The sequence below is a fragment of the Cavia porcellus genome, unplaced genomic scaffold, assembly GCF_034190915.1.
Source record: "Cavia porcellus strain 051 isolate PalLab524CR breed Dunkin Hartley unplaced genomic scaffold, mCavPor4.1 scaffold_24, whole genome shotgun sequence".
NCBI classification, from domain to species: Eukaryota; Metazoa; Chordata; class Mammalia; order Rodentia; family Caviidae; genus Cavia; species Cavia porcellus.
The window spans coordinates 21289046-21307097 of record NW_026947507.1 but is presented as its reverse complement, the minus strand read 5'-3'; the positions used below and the strand labels follow the sequence as shown (position 1 = coordinate 21307097).

The following is an 18052-nucleotide window of genomic DNA, read 5'->3' as shown; positions in this document are numbered from 1 at the left end:
CTTTTATCATATGTAATTACTTATAAGTGATAAAAATGAATAAGAATATTCTATATACATAAATAAAATTTTCAAGGAACAATTATTCTATAAATATATAATAAGATATGCTTATATTAGTGAAATAGGATATTTAAAAGTTTATAATGGAATTCACTGGTGAAAAATTTAAAGCATTCATTTTAAATGAGACAGTAGATAGCTACCAATGAAAAGGATATGAAATTGAAAGATAATAATGTATTTTACAAAGTTAAATCTCTCTTATTTGAGTATTGTTTTTAGTAATATAAAAGACAAATAATTGACTCAAAAGCTTGAAAACTACTTAAGGTCTGTGAACATAGTTTTCATTCAGCAGCACACTTTAAGTATGAAAGTGAAAAAGTTGCTGTTTTAGAAACTAATAGTGAGAAAATAACCAAAGCAGATTCAGTGATGTATAAAATAGTTTCTTTTAAAATTATGAATATAAGCATTCCACTTGAAAATATGAACCATATAAGTACTGGAAAACAGTTCAATCAGAAGGTGTACACAAACAATTGAAATTAGAGGGAAAAAGCCTGAAGTGAGTTGAAAATGATAATTACCTGAAAATCGAGCTACCACTGAAAATCACAGGTGACGACTGTTGTAATGTGTCAAAAATTGGAAATAATTTCCAGTATTTTCTAATGAGTCTGTTCATTTAAACTGCTGTCTTTTTGGCTTTCATGAACATTTTGTGGCAAACTTACTGATCGCATTGACATTTTCAGGGTCTTGAGCAAAAAATATGTATACTAGAGATTAATCTATTGTCATCTAAGTGCCAAAATAAGATGCTTATAATTGAATAATATGTTGAATATGTTGGTGTTTGTGCTACAGAAAGAAAATGTAGATCGGCTGGGTAATTTGTACTATTTTGTGTGAAAATCAGTTGAATGTTGTCCTGTACTATAAAACTTTTCAACTGTATCAACCCATGTGTTTAAAAATTCCATCTTAAAATAGGGCAAAATATAACTTGATTAACATTTACTGTGTTACTATCTTGTTGCTATGTTAGTTGAAACAGTTGGAAAATTTACACCAACATGCTAAGATTTCAGCATTCCACTTTTTATAATTCTAAGGCAGAATTGAGTTTCTTTCTAACCATTTTTTCTGGAGAGGTTACTTTAAAACCCTCAGGGACCACAACCGCCCAACTCAAAGTGGAGAGAATCCATTTACAATGAACACATTTAGAAAACAACTAAAATTTTATGACTTTCTATATAATCAATTGTGTGTAAAGAGTTAACATCAGACCTGGGCTGCTGCAGAACTCTTAGAATGACCTCTGATTGCTATAGCATCATTTCCTTGAAAACAATAGAGTTAAGTTGAAGAGGAATTGGAGTCTGCCAGGAGCAGGACTGCACCTGCAAGGGGACCTGGTGGAGATGCACATAGGCCCATAGATCTTTTGACCTATGTGTCTGATCACTTAGTTCAAAGCAAAAGCTTTGACTTCTCTGTGTCAAGGCAATCACTCACGCCTTGACTTTTGCACCTGCATATGCTGTGGATGTGGGAGCAAAAGAAGTGGTGCTCCTGGGAAACTGCCACATGTCCCATGCAGTGAAGATATTAATAGGTTTCCTATATAACATCCTCCTCTAGGGCTAAATAAATTTAATATGAGGTTAAAGCCTTTTTTGTATCTAGAGACTCTGGGTAACAATTTGAACCCTAGATATCAGTTGTGGAGACAACCTGATAAGACTTTAGGATCCTTTATTTTGGCTTAGTATGGCCAAAAGCTTTGGATGAGAGTTCAGGTGAGATTCTGATGCTCATCAATGCTAGATTATAGGTAGTGAAAACTGCAGAAAATAACTAGACCTAAACCTTGCCACTGGCATCCGGAGAACATAGATTTGTCCTCTGCCAGAGTGTCAGATGATCATTGAGAAAATTTCAGGAGACAGTAGCTCATGAAGGAATTAATTCCTATTTCCTGTTAATTAATCAGTCCTCAATGAAGCTGAAATCATTTGGAGGGAAGAAAAACAGCAAGGGAACCTGGGCAAATGACACCAGAAAGTAGTATCTTTAATGCAGCTCCATTCCAGAAAAATATGTAAGCCACAAATGAAAGATGTGTAGTTTAAAATTTTACATTTCTGTTAAGTTGTAAGAAACAGGTAAAATTAATTTTAATTATAAAATATAACTTCATATGTCCAAAATATTATTTCAACATTTGTTTAAAGTTAAAAAAAAATGAGATGTTTTACATTTGTTTTTCCTTCTAGGTCCTTGGAATCTGGAATGCATTTTCTGTGCAGAGATTTGATTTTCCTTGTTCTCAGTAGCCACATCTGACTAGCAGGTACCTATTTGGATAAAGCAGCTCTAGCACAGAGGACATGGTTTGTATCTTCCTACGTAACCAACTGTGTGTGAGGAGTTAACATCAGGCCTCTGCTGAGAAGTGTGGGCTGATCATAGGGAATCTATGCTCCCTGGAATTTTTAGATTAATTGGCCTGGGAGCTAATAATGTATTTTTGGATACTGAAGCATCAAAGTAGTTTTGCCTAGGCTATTCTCACACTTATGATCCTCCTGCTTCAGTTTCCCAAGCAACAATGTTTGGATTACAAGTGCCTGGCTATAATCCTTTTGAGAAAAGCTGATGAGTTATGTGTAGCAGCAAACCTAGACTGGATAGATAATAATCCAAAAGGAACTGACCCAGGCCATATCCTCTCACCTAAACTCTGGTACACAAACTGTGGTTACAGAAGTCCCTTATGTATGTGGCCCTTCTCTTGGGAAAGCAAGAGGGCAAACATATTCATGGTCAGACTCACTCTTGCAGCATCCATACTGGGTTTCTCTGATGGGAAGAGAATTTAGACAATTCAGAAGAAAAATGACGACCAGAGGTAAATCTATTAGTTCTCCTTAGTTGGCTGCTAAGACACAAAAAGAACACAGTGAAAACGGACGAGATTCCTGTGAGCAATTTCCTGGCACATTTATGGCCAGCTGAGAGGTCGGAAGTCTGTTTCAATTTCAGCAGCTGCCTCCCCTAAGGAGCCCTGTTAGATCTGTTCCTTTCATCTCAGAAGTTAAATCCAGTGGTGCCAGTGGGGAATGGGAACAAAAGACACTGACACAGGTTGCTAAATTTACTCCATCGGTTAAAAGTATTTGAAGCTAAAAAAGACTGACTTGAAGACCGCGGTCTTGGCTATTTTGGGAGGGACTCCAAGGTTATACCATGGAGAAAGATGGATCACCAAGATTAGTAAAGCTTTTGGAATTACTAGATATCAGTGCAAAACATAATAACATTGTCAAGGGATAAGACTGTAATATGAGGAGCAAATCAGAAGCTGGTAAGGCAGGAAATGAGGCAAAGTGATTAGTTATGATAATAAGTAGCATGCCCACACCAAAGAACATACATAGGAGAAAAGAGTGTGATGTGTTACAGGAGGTTTTGCCTTTGGCGAAATGTTTAACTGGAAAGTATGAGACACAAAGGAAAGATCTTGCCATTTCTAGCTTGACACTAATTTTTGGCAGATCATCCCTTAGGCACATTTTAATTGGTCGTTTGAAAATGAAGCCTTTAGAACCACCTAATCTTTATCTGTAGTAAACATGAAGTAGCATAAGAGTCCAGGAAGAAAATGGGAATTCTCAGCACTGATGAAAAAAGTTGTAGAGGCAGCAGTGCTAATTCTCATCATTTCTCTCTAGAATACCCTGTCTGGCCAATGGAAAAGCTAGATACATCCTAATAATATTTTTCAGATCTAGATGGGCCGCTAAATATTTGTGCTAAATAAAAAGTTCCACCAATGGCACCCATTATTTCAGCACGACAGAGGAGGCAGAGGTGACTGATGGATTTCACTGATGTATTCCTATGTTTTCATTTTGATTCCAGTCTTTAAAAATGTCATGCACCATGTGCCTTCATGAGAAACAGATCAAACTGTAGTCTTTCTTCCTGCCCTAAGGGAAACTGCCTTCTGCATTATGCTAAGAGGAAGCAGTTTGGTGCAGGTCACTCAGAAGTAAACTGATATCACTATAATGATAAATGATAGCTCTTTCTCTGAGGAGAAAGGGAGAATTCAGAGACTTAAGTGGCATGCGATTAGGTAATGGTGGCAAATTAATCTAGGTAAGATGCAGGTTCTAGCTATATTGGTCTACTGCCTGGGAATAACCTGGTCTAAGGCCACTATGGACAACTCACAAACATGAGAATTCAAACTTCTGTGTCTTCTGGAGTCCACTGTGAGAAAAATAACATGAAGCATTTTACAATCTGGTTGGTCCATTGTGGACTTCTAATGGCTCCACTGTATAAGGTGACTAGAGAACAGATTGAGTTAGCAAGAGAGAGGAGGACAAATGGGAAAGAATCATATGGTAGCCCACACTGTTCCTGGGGGGCCTTAGACTTTGCCTGGGACTGGCTGTGAGGATGGCCATGGTATGGTTAGGCTATACAGCAGTATGCAGAACTAAGACATATTCCTCTGTCATCAAGTAAGGCTGAGAACTTACTTTAAATGTTTGATAAGAGCTTACTTTAAATTACTAGAGAAACTATTCTTGAAAATCGATTTGGGGTTAAATTATTTTATTTATTTATTTATTCCTTTTGAGACAGATTCTTGCTTCATAGTCAGGCTGGTCTTGAACTCCGAGCAATCCTCCTGCCTCAGCCTCCTGAGTTCTGGGATTGCAGATGGTGTGCACACCACACCTGACTGACTTGACTCTCTTGAAGACAAGTGCTAAAATACTGTTGGAAGATGAAACATTTGAGTCCTTAATTAGGGTTCTTGGAGGATTCAGTGAATTTTGGCAGAAATTGACATCCATTCTGAGCTTTAATTACAATGTAACAAAGGCTACAGATGAAAATACTACTGAGAGTTTAGAAGAAGTAATTTTATAGCACTTTGTGCTCTTCAAAAATAGGTCACCAACAAAACCAGTGCATGAAATGGGCCAAAGAGCAAAACATAGCAAAGACATACTACATCCTATTCAACCAGAGACTGGTGGTTTAAGTAGATATTGGATAAGCAGTTAGAGTACTTATTAATGAGAAATGACACAACCGGGACATGAAAGGCTGACCGCTCCCCTGGGTCAGCGTGCAGAACGCGTGTGTCTGTGCAGTAATAAAAATGACTCAGAAAGGTTCTGGTTGCTGACAGCAGACACGTAGAGCTGGGGTGCAGTGCTGCTGTACAACTGTCTTCCCCCTTCACAAGTCTGTCTTTGTGTTACCTGATAGAACTGTTCTGGACCCACGATTCCATCAGCATGTTCTGAGGGCTTATTGGGGCTCGTGATCCTCTATCTAGCTTTTTGAAATTTCATTCAGCTCTGTGTGGTGAGGGAAACAGTCTAACCTACTGGTAGCTCTGAGGCCTCCTCCTAGATGAGGACGCTCTGTCTTCTGTCTTTCCTGCTTCTTATCTTTTGTAAAACTAAGTAAATGATACATGAATTTAAAGCTTATTTCTGTCTCATAAATAAGACTACCTTATCAAAGCTGTAACCTTATTCAGCTGTACAGAATAAGGACAGTGAATATTTGGATATTGCTCTTTAATAGTACATAAAATATTTATATTTTTAAATCACTTTCACGTAGCATTAGCCCAGCATGAAAGCCTGTAACAGATGCAAAATAACACAGTTTTATATGTTCGCAATAATGATAATCTAGGCCAAGACAGCATTTCTTAAAATGTGGTCTGCATCTAACATCTGTCCAGAATCAGAGAAAGAGATTGAGGAAATCAAGGTTCTGGGTCTCGTATGATTTTTACTCATTAGCACTGAAGTTGTCACAGGAATCTGCATTTCCAACAAACTCTGCTGATTACGATACAGACATTTCCAAGGTGCAAAATACTGCTAACTCAGTCAGCTTAAGTTTGTAGTGATGCAATGTTTTGAATTTTATGTAACTCTTACAAATTTGTATTTTAAATAGTTGCTTGTGAAGAAAGTTTTCTGCTGTGACTTCTGTACTATTCCAATTTTATATAATTTCTGTTTTCAAATCTAATCCCACAGCTCTAGGTAAGGATACACCTACATCTTTGCTCTTTGAAAATTCTGTTCAAGAGCTAGACTATCTCAGGAAATGGTCTTTGGACAAATACATATTTCAATATTTGAAGTGTGTTTTATTGTTTTCAAAAGCATTTGGATAAAGAAAGTGCTCTAAAGGTTATAACTGCATATATGTTTAAGTGTATAAGATAGATAACCATATTACTGAGTTTTTTGGATCATTGAACAAAACTGCAGTCTCACTGTTTGAAAGTCCACTTTATGTGATTCAGTTTTGTAACTTGAACAACTATTTCTAAGATGACAATATGTAATCTTTTAACTAGTGATTTCTTATTGTTTATTTTTTAAATTTTGTATTCCTTGTACCTTTTTCTGTTTTTTTCTTTTTCTCCTTAAATTAAAAAAAAAAAAAAAAAAAAAAAGCTTTTGGAGTATGATTTCACTAACAAATCTATGACCAGTGGTTTTCCTCCTAATTTTGTATTTGAAAAGAAGAAGGCTTTTAATCTCTATACTAAATTATCTTTAAAATATTCTGTTATTTGTTTTCTGGCAGTGGTAGAAACCAAGGTATCAAAGAGCATCTGTAGCCTAAAATTAATGTTTGGTATTTGAATTAGAACAATATATGTATCATAGGAAATAGTTTTAAACTATTTTGTATAACCATAGGTACATAGTATAAATATAAAATAAAATGTTAACCAAATTTAAGATTTTAATTTAAAATGCAAATATTTATTACAGGTAAGCAGTTTCATGGATTCATCATTTATTGTCAGAAATGTGGATACCCTTGACTTAGCAATTTAACTACTGAATCTTAGTTTCTTACTTCAGGAAAATATTACTTTAATATTTAGCAGGTTTTTATAAGGTGCTAGAAGATACATCTAGACACTCATTGTTACTATTGAATTAATAATTTGTTTATAATAATCATTATAGAAACGATATAAAGAAAAATGCTAATAATAACTTAAGTATTTTTACTGTCAGATGTTTTAAATCCCTAATAACCAAGCAGCATTAAAGTATTATGGGAAATGGGTGTTCTCAGTGGCCTATTCCCCAGGGAGCACTGGATTCATGCACTGTCACACTGAAATGTAAAGACCATAAAAATCCAAAGATTGCCTCGTTTCTCTAGCTTCACAAGTCTGTACGACTTACAGATGTAATTTATGCAATCAAGGATATTAATCAAATTTAAGATCCTTTAAGATCTTTAGCATCTTAAGTGTTTCATGAAATAGAAAGAACATTTTAATATATCCATGAGATGATGTGTGTGGAGTCACGTAATTGCTCACTCAGAAACAGGATCTCAGTTTTGTTGGCAGGCAGTGACCAAGCTTGTCACAGGGCCAAGTCTGCTCTCTGTAGTAGTCAGGGAATGAAAGACAGCACACATCCCTGGGTCACTGAAGTAGCACGGGATTTTTTTTTTCAGTGGTTGGCTTATTGGTATTTCTTTGAAAGATTGCTCCTAAACAATAAACCATGAAGCTTTCATAGCTGGTTATTATATTAATATATTATATTATGCTATTATATTAATAATACAATAAGAAATGTATTTTAAATTAATTTTTCTGACCTAATTCAGTTTTGAATAACTTAGTCATATAACTATATTTATTTATGCTTAGAAAAAGGGGAATATTTTTCTGTTAGTAGTCAAATATTCCTGTTGGATACTTGAAGTTTCTAGAAATGCCTTCAGTTTAAATTCAAATGAACTGTATGCCAGAAAAAGCAATTATCAATATTTTTTTACTTAAAGACACTGTGTTATCCAATATTTGAAGCTCATAAAAATTGAAGCATTTCATAAATCTAAATATAGGTAGTTAATAAATTCAGAATTAACTAAAAATGGATTAAATAATATGATTCATTTAAAAATTAAAGACATGGCTGAAATTATCCAGATATAAACACTGTCACTGTGCTCAAAGTAATTTAATGGTAGACAATAAAAAATGTAAAAGCCATTTAGTTATGTACAGTTTTTCAAATAGGAAAACATTTTATCACTTTTTAAATTTGGAACTATAAATTTATACACAAAACATACAATAAGTAATTTTCTAAGTGTCTTTTTGTTTTACTGACAGAATTATGGCCAACACTGATTCATTTTAATTCGTTTTATAAATAGGAATATAAAAATATAAAATCAAAAGTGTAGATATAGTTTTTCAGTAGTTGCTTTATTTCTATCATCAAAATAATATGTTGATACACATGTGAGATAAGAACTAACACAGCATCCAGACGAAGCACTGCCAACAAAAGCCATACCTGTGTATGAGTAGCGAAGGGGTGAACGCTGTCACCGAGTCGTCCCAAAACGTTAAGCACGTGAGATAGCATGAAGTATGGATTAAGCCAATTGTAAGACATAACAGGGTAAAATAGATCATGTTTATGCTAATGTTTGTCTCTTAGTACAAACCTGTGGGGGAATTTTTTTTTATATATAATTAAATGTTAAATAGATTACTGCAAAGATTTTGTTTAAAACTGCTTGTATAATTTTATTGTCAAATGAGCAAGTAGCAGAAAGAGGAAATTGAACTACTAATTTCCATTTATATGACTGCAAAGCTTATTGATTTTTAAGTGTTGCTAGTAAAATTAACAGTGGCTTATTTTGGGGGAAGCATGCTCATCATTTAGAACAGTCTGAGATCAGATGAAAATTTAAATAAATTAATATTATTTTTCTAATACATTAGTTTAAAATATTGGTTTCATGTACGTATACTAATTTCTATAATGTTTAGATGTATAAGTATTAAAATAATCCTATTACAGATGAGGATAAGAATATTTCGCACTTGCAAGTCAATTGTTTATTTTAAATTACTTGAAATGTAATTTCAGGAGAATTTTACATTTATTACAAATGCTGTCTAAGTTAGGTACAAATTAACCAAGTTTATGATTGGAATATTGAACTTAGATTTAGGAATATTTTGGTGATAATAAATGGCAAAATGTAAATTTTTTAAAGATGAATTTTTTGCTAAAATATCATGAAAATATAATTAAAACATTTTAAAGAAAAAAGAAATCAATAGAATTTTAAAAATCTATATATTTCTAGCATGATATGTTATTTACAGTGTTAAATAATAATTACGAAGTGGTATGCTATTAAATTATCAATGCCAGGTGTAAAAAAGCTGAGTTTTTATTTAACTTTTAGATGGAAGTCACTATAATGTATTTGAATTTAAATATATTACATTACTTCTTTGAATATCATTACTATAAATAGATGTTTCAAAAAGGATATAATGGTTTTAATAAATAGCTCTGTTTAACATGAACTCTAGATAGTTGTTTGCAGAAGGTAATTATAATCTTACAATTTTTGTTTCATGAGATTAAAATTTCAACCAGTGATATGTCATTCAAATAGAATCTTGTTTGATTTTAAATTTTTGAAAAACTAACTTTTCTCAGGTATCTATCAGAAAATATGTCAGAAATATATTATATATTTAAAGGATATTTTGGCATTAGAATAACTTTGTATGTATAAATGCATATTATTTTTAACCACAAATCTTTATCCTTTCAACCAACCTGGTGTACGTGCATGTTGGTTCTAAGAATATAGAGCTGACAAGATATACAGGATATGCAGGTTGCTTATTCATTATCCTTAGAAGTTGTTTTGAGTAACATAGCATATAAATAGACAAGCAAATAGTTATAGTAACTAAAGACAGTCAATGATACATCTCTATTAAAAAGATAATCATCATGCCTAAAAAGGCATAAATTTGATCATCATTTCCTAATGAAGAACTAATGGGCAATTCCAATTTCATTTGCACACACAGGTAATAATTAATCAATGATATTAGGTGGAAGAATTACTAGAAAAATGCGTGAATGTGTTTTCCTTCAGAAAACCATTGCATTATTATGCCGTAATGTGGAGGAAGCTACATGAAATGCATTAAGGCAATCCCATTTCATCCATCTCAGCAAATAAAATGTTCAGAAACACTTTGTTGACTTGATAAGCTTCCAAGATCAAGTAATGACATACGAGGATAGTAACTTCTAGCCAACATACTTTCACATCATGCAGACACCCACACACAGCACTGGGATAGCATCCATGAGATGGCGCAGTGGGAGATCAGCACGCAGCAGGCGACAACAGTGTAGGGTGGGGAAATCTACAGGACAGCAAACTTCCATTCTTTAACAATCGACCAAGGATTCTCTGATGCTTTAATAGGACAAAGTAAAGTATCAACATTTTATATAATGCCTAAGACAATGCTGAGTCAAGTTATGACTTTCTGAGGATTATATTTGCATTAATATAAGGTCTCCTCTTGTATAATATTAATTTAAGACCTTATTAATATGAGGTCTCCAACTTTCCATAGTAAGGCACTTTCGTTTATTTTGCCTATTTTGCCAAAGTGGAGTACTTAGGAAAATTCATATCAACCAATATTTATGAAAATAAAAAGCATAATCTCAGCTTTTATTAGACTCATTTTGGCAATGCTGGTTTAAAGATTTTAGGGTGTTCTGTTATCTCTAAGCAAAATATATATAATCAAAGTATGATGAATTTGATGAACTCATAAAATTGTTGGTTGAAGGAAATATTTTTCATAAACTCAGAATAACCATCCCACGATTTGTCTAAACTTTTTAGTTAAAACAGTAAATGAGATTTATGTACTTTATAGTGAATATATTATTTCTTTTTTAAAAAAAATAATTGTCCATGCAGAGTTCTTTGTAAAGCAAGAACTAATAGAATATATCTTCTTTGTTTAGCTTATATTACTATTAACTGTTATTTACTGGGTGCATAATTTTGTCTTCTAAAGAGACAGATTCTCTCTCTGTATCTCTCTCTACTTTGTAGTGTAACATATATATCTTTATTTTTATTGTATCAGTATGTATTGCAAATAATACATTTGATTACGCAAATAAAATTTTATAGTCAATATAATCAAGTAAGGGGAAATAGATTATGTGAAATTATTTTTCAAGGACAGAATTCAAAGGAGAATTTAAGTAATATGTATTATAAAACATTAGTATTTTATAATAACACTGGGTAGATCATCTGTTACACAGATCAGCTCATGGAAGGGATTCCTAACTGGGCCACATAGTGGAATCATCTGGAGAACTACATTTTAAGTACATTTCACCATAGAAAATTTATTTCTTAAGCTAGACTATTGATACACAATTTCCCAGGTCAAATCTCTGGCTTTGGTAGATTTAAATTAATTATACATGCTACATTAGGGGTATTTAAATACTTGACTACATGAATGAAGGAAGATAAGAACAAAATTCTTAGGAAAAAGTGAGTCTTCTTCTTAGGTGAGGGGAAATGGTATTTGTGTGGTTTTACACATGAAAGAGGTTGTCTTTCCCCACCAGACACTGTCTAGGTGCAGAATATGCTATCTGCTTTTTATTGATGATCACATTCCTACATGTAGAGTTAAGAAAGTCAATTTACCGTGTCTGAGAAACGGTAAAACTTCTCCAATGCAAAAGCTTCTGTCTGTGGGAAGGTAAAGTGAACCAGAAGGGATTGAAAAACCAGAATCAAGTCATATATACTTAAATTACACAATTGAATTTAATCACAAATAACATTTTAACATCCGCATGTATCAATTAATACTTTCATATATGCAAAATATGAATTGAACTTTCGAAGAACTGACAACTTTCTATGCTTCAGAACTTTATTATACTAAAAAGTGCTTCAGAATTTTTTATATTCATTGCATTTGCCTTCTGAATTTTAAAATAGTGATTAGAAAATAAGAGGTTAATATTTTTGTGTTTCTACATTTGCCCAAAATATTAGTCACTGAGAAAATTCATCTTTCTGCCTTTCTGAAAGTTAAAGAATAAAGAGCATCAGATACTTTATCTCACTCTTATATGTGATAAGATGAATAAACAGAATTTTGGTAAGGCTGATTCTATAAAACAGAAGAACCACAACTGAGCATCTCTTCCTTTCTCTAGTAGACGTGGTGACTCATGAATATAGAACGTGTCTGAATTCTCAAACTGTGCCTGTTTATACAAGACGTGTGCCATACTTTTCATCTAGACTTCCTACCACATGTTTGATACATTATAAGATGAATAAAGGGAGGAATAAGGTAGAAAGGTGACTTTTTTTGGTGCTCTAAAATTTCGTTTGTGTTTATAGTGTCAGTTGGCACATTAACTTTAGAAGATGTAAATTTACTGGAGATTTTTGTTCAAGAGAAATTCTTATCTTACAGAAAAGGAAAGGGAGTGGTCAAAACCCAGAGGTGGTGAAAAGAAATGTCATTACAAGGCTTAATAGAAGGAAATAAACAATTCTGGGCCTCCAAATCCAGTTAGAAAGTTACATCTACAATTTTTCAGGTTTCCTAAAGATGTAAATAAAATTTCTTTTATCAGATAATAGTAAGACAGGCTAGTATTTGATTGCGCATTTTATGATATTTATGAAGAAATAGCAAAGAATGTGAAAATATGCATAAAAGAGACCACATAGTGTTGTATGAACTTATAATCATGATATTAATAAAGAATATTCTATGGAAACAAGGGAATTAGTTCAGAAAGAGGAACAATGTTAATTGTATCTGTTGTGTATCATGTAAAAACATTAGAAACACTGGCATTATGGGTTAAGAGATGATCTAATTCATTCACTGATGCAAAAAAAATAATATTCCTGGAAGTATACTAGATCGGTTGATATGGCTCTCATCCTACCATATACCCTGTTAGAATACAGCCAGGTGTCAGCATTTTCTCCCTGAAGCTACTGTGATACTTAAAGTTCTAACTGGAAAGAAATAAGAAATATGTTGTCAGTCCTTAGATTTCTTTCCTGTGCATCTCCATTAAATACAAAGAAGATCACGTTCCAGATAAAAGTGATATTCCACCAAACCCACTGTCCTCAGTAACTTACCTTATTCTTTCTCTTTCTTCGAAATCGCAGAAGTTCTTTGTGTTGTCTTGACACAAAATTTACAGCTGCATACTCCAGAAGTGCGGAAAACACAAAAAGCAGGCAGACTGCCATCCAAATGTCGATGGCTTTGACATACGAAACCTGGCCAAGAAAGAAGAAGTTCCAAATAGGCTTACATTGTTGCTTCCTTTGAGAACAAAATTGATACTTTCTGACTTTTAGTCTCAAGTATGTATCAGTTTTAAAATAAAAAAGAACATCAACAATTTTTAAGGCTTTCTCAGCAGAGTTTGCAATTTGTATGTAATAGTTTTACATTTAAAACTTGTATATATAAATATATATATACCTATATATATTTCAAATTAGTCATTAGCTCAAATGTAATACACAAGATAAAGATAGGGTAATATAATGCTTGAAGTATAATGTAACACTGAAACGTATAATACTGATGACTTTTTAATTTTATGCTTTTATGAATCTTTTACTTTGAATGCTTTTAATTTTATTATCTTATTTATTGATTTTTAAAGTTATTTTTTAATGCATTTATTAATGCACTAGATGCTTATTTCCTACCCACTTTGAAATAATTTTACCAGTATGTAATAGGAATAGTAAAGAAAGTTTCAACTCCTTCAGCTGCTAATATTTGACTTGGGGGGGGGGGGGCTGCAGACTTAGCTCAGTGGCAGAAATGCCTGCCTTGCAAGCATACAGTCCTGAGTTTGATCCTCAGTATCAAAAAAATTGACTATTTACTATACTATATTATATGATGTATAGTATGCATGTGCTGCTTCCCTACTCAGTTGGTTATCATTTACAGACATGGTGCCGTGTACTCAACAAAATCAGGAATTTAGCATTGATAACACACTACCACCTAGTTCTAACACCCTATTCCCATTTTTCCAACTGTCCCAGCCCTATGCTATTTTAATTACTTTTCTGTCTAGCCCAGGTTTTAATACAGGATCATATTTGGCATTCCATTGTCATATTTCTTTAGTCTGCACTGTGGAACATTTGTTCAGACATTCCTTGCTTTTTTGTGATACTTTTGAATAAAAGCCAATTATTTTGTCAAGTGACTCACTTAAAGTTTGCTTTTTACTTATTTAAATTTTTTTTTACTTTTTATTTTAAAGAAAAAACAAAATCAATGAAACAAATTTTCAATATAAGATTGTAAAACAGCAATGACATTGTGTGTTATGTTCAAAGTAGTTGCTCATCTTAAAAGAAATAGGCATGAAAAATTGATCAAATATAGGCACAAACCTTTGTTTTCCATGAACTAATAACAACTACTAGTATAACTATTTTGTGTATTTATTTATTTTTTTCTTTTCAAGAAAGAAAGGAAAGGTTTGCTTTTTAAAGTAAGATTTCCTCCCCAATAATGCCCTGTTCCATGTACCCAATCAGGAGGTACAAAATTTTGATCCGATGATTACAGTAATGTTTGCTAAGTTTCTGTATTATAATTTTAATAGATTTTCCATGTGTGAAATGCTTTTTTAAATGTAAATTTTGGGCAGAGGATGTGGTTTGGAAAATGCCTTGAGTTTAATCTCTAGCACAAAAGGAAAACAAATATTGGTTTTACAAAGTACAAATTTAAATTTTATAGATTCTATAACTCTGCCAGAAACTTCCAGGGATCACTAAAAATATACAGTCTTAATAGACATAATGCAGTTTTCATTATGCATTATTAAACATTGCCTTTGGGCACATCATTTTTGGAAATACGACTCAATGCATATACACATTCTTTAACAGCCAAATGTACGATATTAAGTACCAAAGAGAGTATAATTTTCAGATTCATTCAGTGAATATTTCACTGACAACAGGCACAGAAACATTTGAGTTTATCAGCACAGCTCAAGTACTGAACTTAATGTCCTGCTCTCCTCATTCTGTCTTCTGAACCCCTTCACCAAACATTTTATGCCTTTCTCATCTTTAGCTGCCTCTCCAAATATAGCAAATGTATGACTTAGCATCCTAGCCTTAGTAATTTCAAAATAAATCTGACACCAATTCTTATTCCAGCACATGCATACAACCCTCACCGTGGAATGCACTCCAGCATTCCTGTTAACTTTTGTCAGCCACCACTCTCCACTTCCTTTGGGGCAATATCACTGCGATTTAGTGCATCCTCTTGACTCCCTGGCCAAAAGTTCCACATTGCATGATGGAGCTGGAGTTCTATGTTAAGGATGTTTTTCCTCTTTGTTAGTACTCAGATTACAAGACTGTGGAAGTAAACCCTAAAGCATTACTAATGAGATGCACTGACAGGAGATGTACGTCCTGCAAAGACAGCCACCTCCTATGAGCATTGTCTTCCCTTGGTGTCTGTAACCTATCTTTTCTGGATCTCTCTCTCTCTCTCTCTCTCTCTCTCTCTCTCTCTCTCTCTCTCTCTCTCTCTCTCTGTGGGTGTCCCATTCCATTGCTTTATGCTCATCTTTCCTGAGTTCTTTGGGTGCATCCTGGGTTCTTTCTGATCTCTGTGGATGCTGTTCCTCTTATATGCTCACAACTCTCAAATCTACATCTACTAATTAGCTCTAAGGTTTTTACTTGACAGTACCCTTTGGGTATCTCACAACTCAAATTTAAATAAAAAGGAATTCTATGTCTGTACTAGATGTCCCGAAATGAACAGCAAACAAGCACAACTTCCTCTATGTCTTCATTAAAAGGCTTCATTCTATTTGTAGCTATTTGCACTCCAATCCCAGAGTCCTCTCATTGTCATATCAAAGATCCAGTCCTGTGAAAAATTATACCTTCTTGGTGTTTTTCATACTGCCAGAACATTGATCTAAGACATACTGTTTCCCAGTCTGTCAGATTCATCCTTGACAAAATAGTGATTATTTTCAAAAACAAGTCAAGATCATATTGCCCTTGATTTAAAGCTCTTCATTTATTCTCATTCATTTAAAGCCTGAAATCTCCCAGGGATGTAGCTCAGTGGAACAGCTCCTGCTTGGCAGAGTGCAAGGTCATAAGTTTGATTCTCAGTGCAAAAAAAAAAAAAATCTAAAGCCTAAATCTTTAGAGTCCTTTATAATTAGGTGCAAAGTTACTTTTCTTATTTTTTACTTTTTCATTAAATATTCATTGAATATTCATTGAATACAACCAGCGAACCCACCTTCTCTTGATACAGTAGGTACATGGATGAGCAACACAGCCAAGATCCATTAAGAGAACTTACATTCAAGCAAAGTATACGTACAATAAATTCAAATGTGTAAAAGAGATCACTGTCATCAACAGTATTTGAAAGAGAAATGAGATAGAGGGACTCAGGACTGGGGCTAAAAGGGTCTAAATTAGATGGGAGCTGTCCGCGAAGATCTCTCCGAGCTTATGCAGTAATAATTGCCACTTTATTCCACCTTCCTACTTGCTTATCATGTTCTAATTAAAATTTCCTTCTTTTAAATTTTGGATCTGAAAGCAATGAATAACCTCCCTCTGGCCTCTGCAGCTTTGCTCCAGCTATTACCTTTGCCCGAAACACTCCTATTAGACAGCTGTGAGTTTTCAGTTTAGAGCTTGGAACTCCTGCGTGCTAAGAAATGCTCGAGGCTAGCAGGACACAAATCACTTCATTCAAAACTCACCAGGCAGAAATACCCATAATGGACCTTGAATCCAAGGGCATTAAAAGAGGCAGCCTTATCAGATGCCTAGTTTTGCAAAACTGCCTTTTGAACAGGTAACCTATCCTTTCTTTAATAAGCATCTTCCTGAATTCCCCCAGTTTCTAGGTCAAGTAAAGGCAGAAAGTTTTGCCCAACACTGTTGCCACCTCAGAGGAAGTGGGCAGGGAGAGTTCAGTTTAGCTCTGTGCCAAGAAAAAAGTGTGAATTATGATTTTATCACTATTCATGCTACCTTAAGTAGCAAAAAGCAACTTGATTAAAAAGCGAAATTTACTTCTTTACAGAAAAAAATATAGGTAGGGTAAGACAAATAAAATTTATTGTTTGATTTTCAGCCAAAGATTTCCTAAAGCTATGGTATCAGGTTCAAATGTAAGAAAATCTATTGTAAGAAGGTACAGGAACTAGAATGAGTGAGCTAAGATGTAGGTCAAAAGGCCCTGGATTAAATTCCTCATACTGAAGGAAAAAAACAAAACAAAACAAAACAAACAAACAAACAAAAAAACAAAAACCAGAGTCCATTTAGTAACTGTAAAATACGAACTCTAAGATTAAAAAAAGAAAAGAGAATTAAGATGTTTTATGTACATATACAAACCCCCAAGAGGAATGTAATCATTACAGACTACAAATATGCACTAATGAAAAACAAACAGAAAAAAGAAGCAAACATCATTGCTTAAATTTAAGAATGCAAATTAAACCAAAATGTGCAAGTTTCAACCTTAAAAAAAGTCTCATCTAAAACTAGGTATGAGTACTCTGTAACACAAAGTTTAGGAGCAATTTAGAAATGAATCAATTTTTCTCATTCCAAATTCACCTTTTTTAAAAAGATTTGTTACAGAAATCATAGTGAATTCTCTCATTTAGCTAAACTGCCTTTTGAACAGGTTATCTATTCTTTCTTTAATGAGCATCTTCCTGAATTCCTCCAGTTTCTGGGTCAAGTAAAACACGACGAATAATTCTGGTTGTGGAACAGCAAGTAACTCAGACATACAAGTAAATGTTTTTCTGTGAGATATGCTGCTTCTCTGTTTCTGTCAGATCTTGTTTTCTAAGGTTTTATTTCAGCTCTCTGTGAGTTTTCATTTTTCATTGCTTAAGCACATGTTGTAATATCCTTACCTTTATAAGTGTCCTTGGTGTAAAATTTTGCATTTAGTAATGTTTATGGGAAAGATAATATTAATCGTGTTGAGGGGATGGGGAAGGGAATAAAAATGAATCAAGACATG

The 18052-nt window shown here is 33.6% G+C and overlaps 1 protein-coding gene across 4 annotated transcripts in view; it reads right to left on the bottom strand.

The window, feature by feature from the left end:
- Glra3 (glycine receptor alpha 3) overlaps positions 1 to 18052 on the bottom strand; it is a 155738-nt gene that overhangs the window by 12998 nt on the left and 124688 nt on the right. For 2 of the 4 annotated variants that reach the window (XM_023564833.2, XM_013151625.3), the window contains exons 8-9: positions 13105 to 13248; positions 11632 to 11676 (exon numbers count right to left, since the gene is read on the bottom strand). In XM_023564833.2, coding sequence (XP_023420601.1) covers positions 11632 to 11676; positions 13105 to 13248 — 189 coding nt within the window. The remainder of the gene's footprint in view (positions 1 to 11631; positions 11677 to 13104; positions 13249 to 18052) is intronic. The other 2 variants (XM_063234739.1, XM_003469125.5) reach the window with 1 other exon arrangement.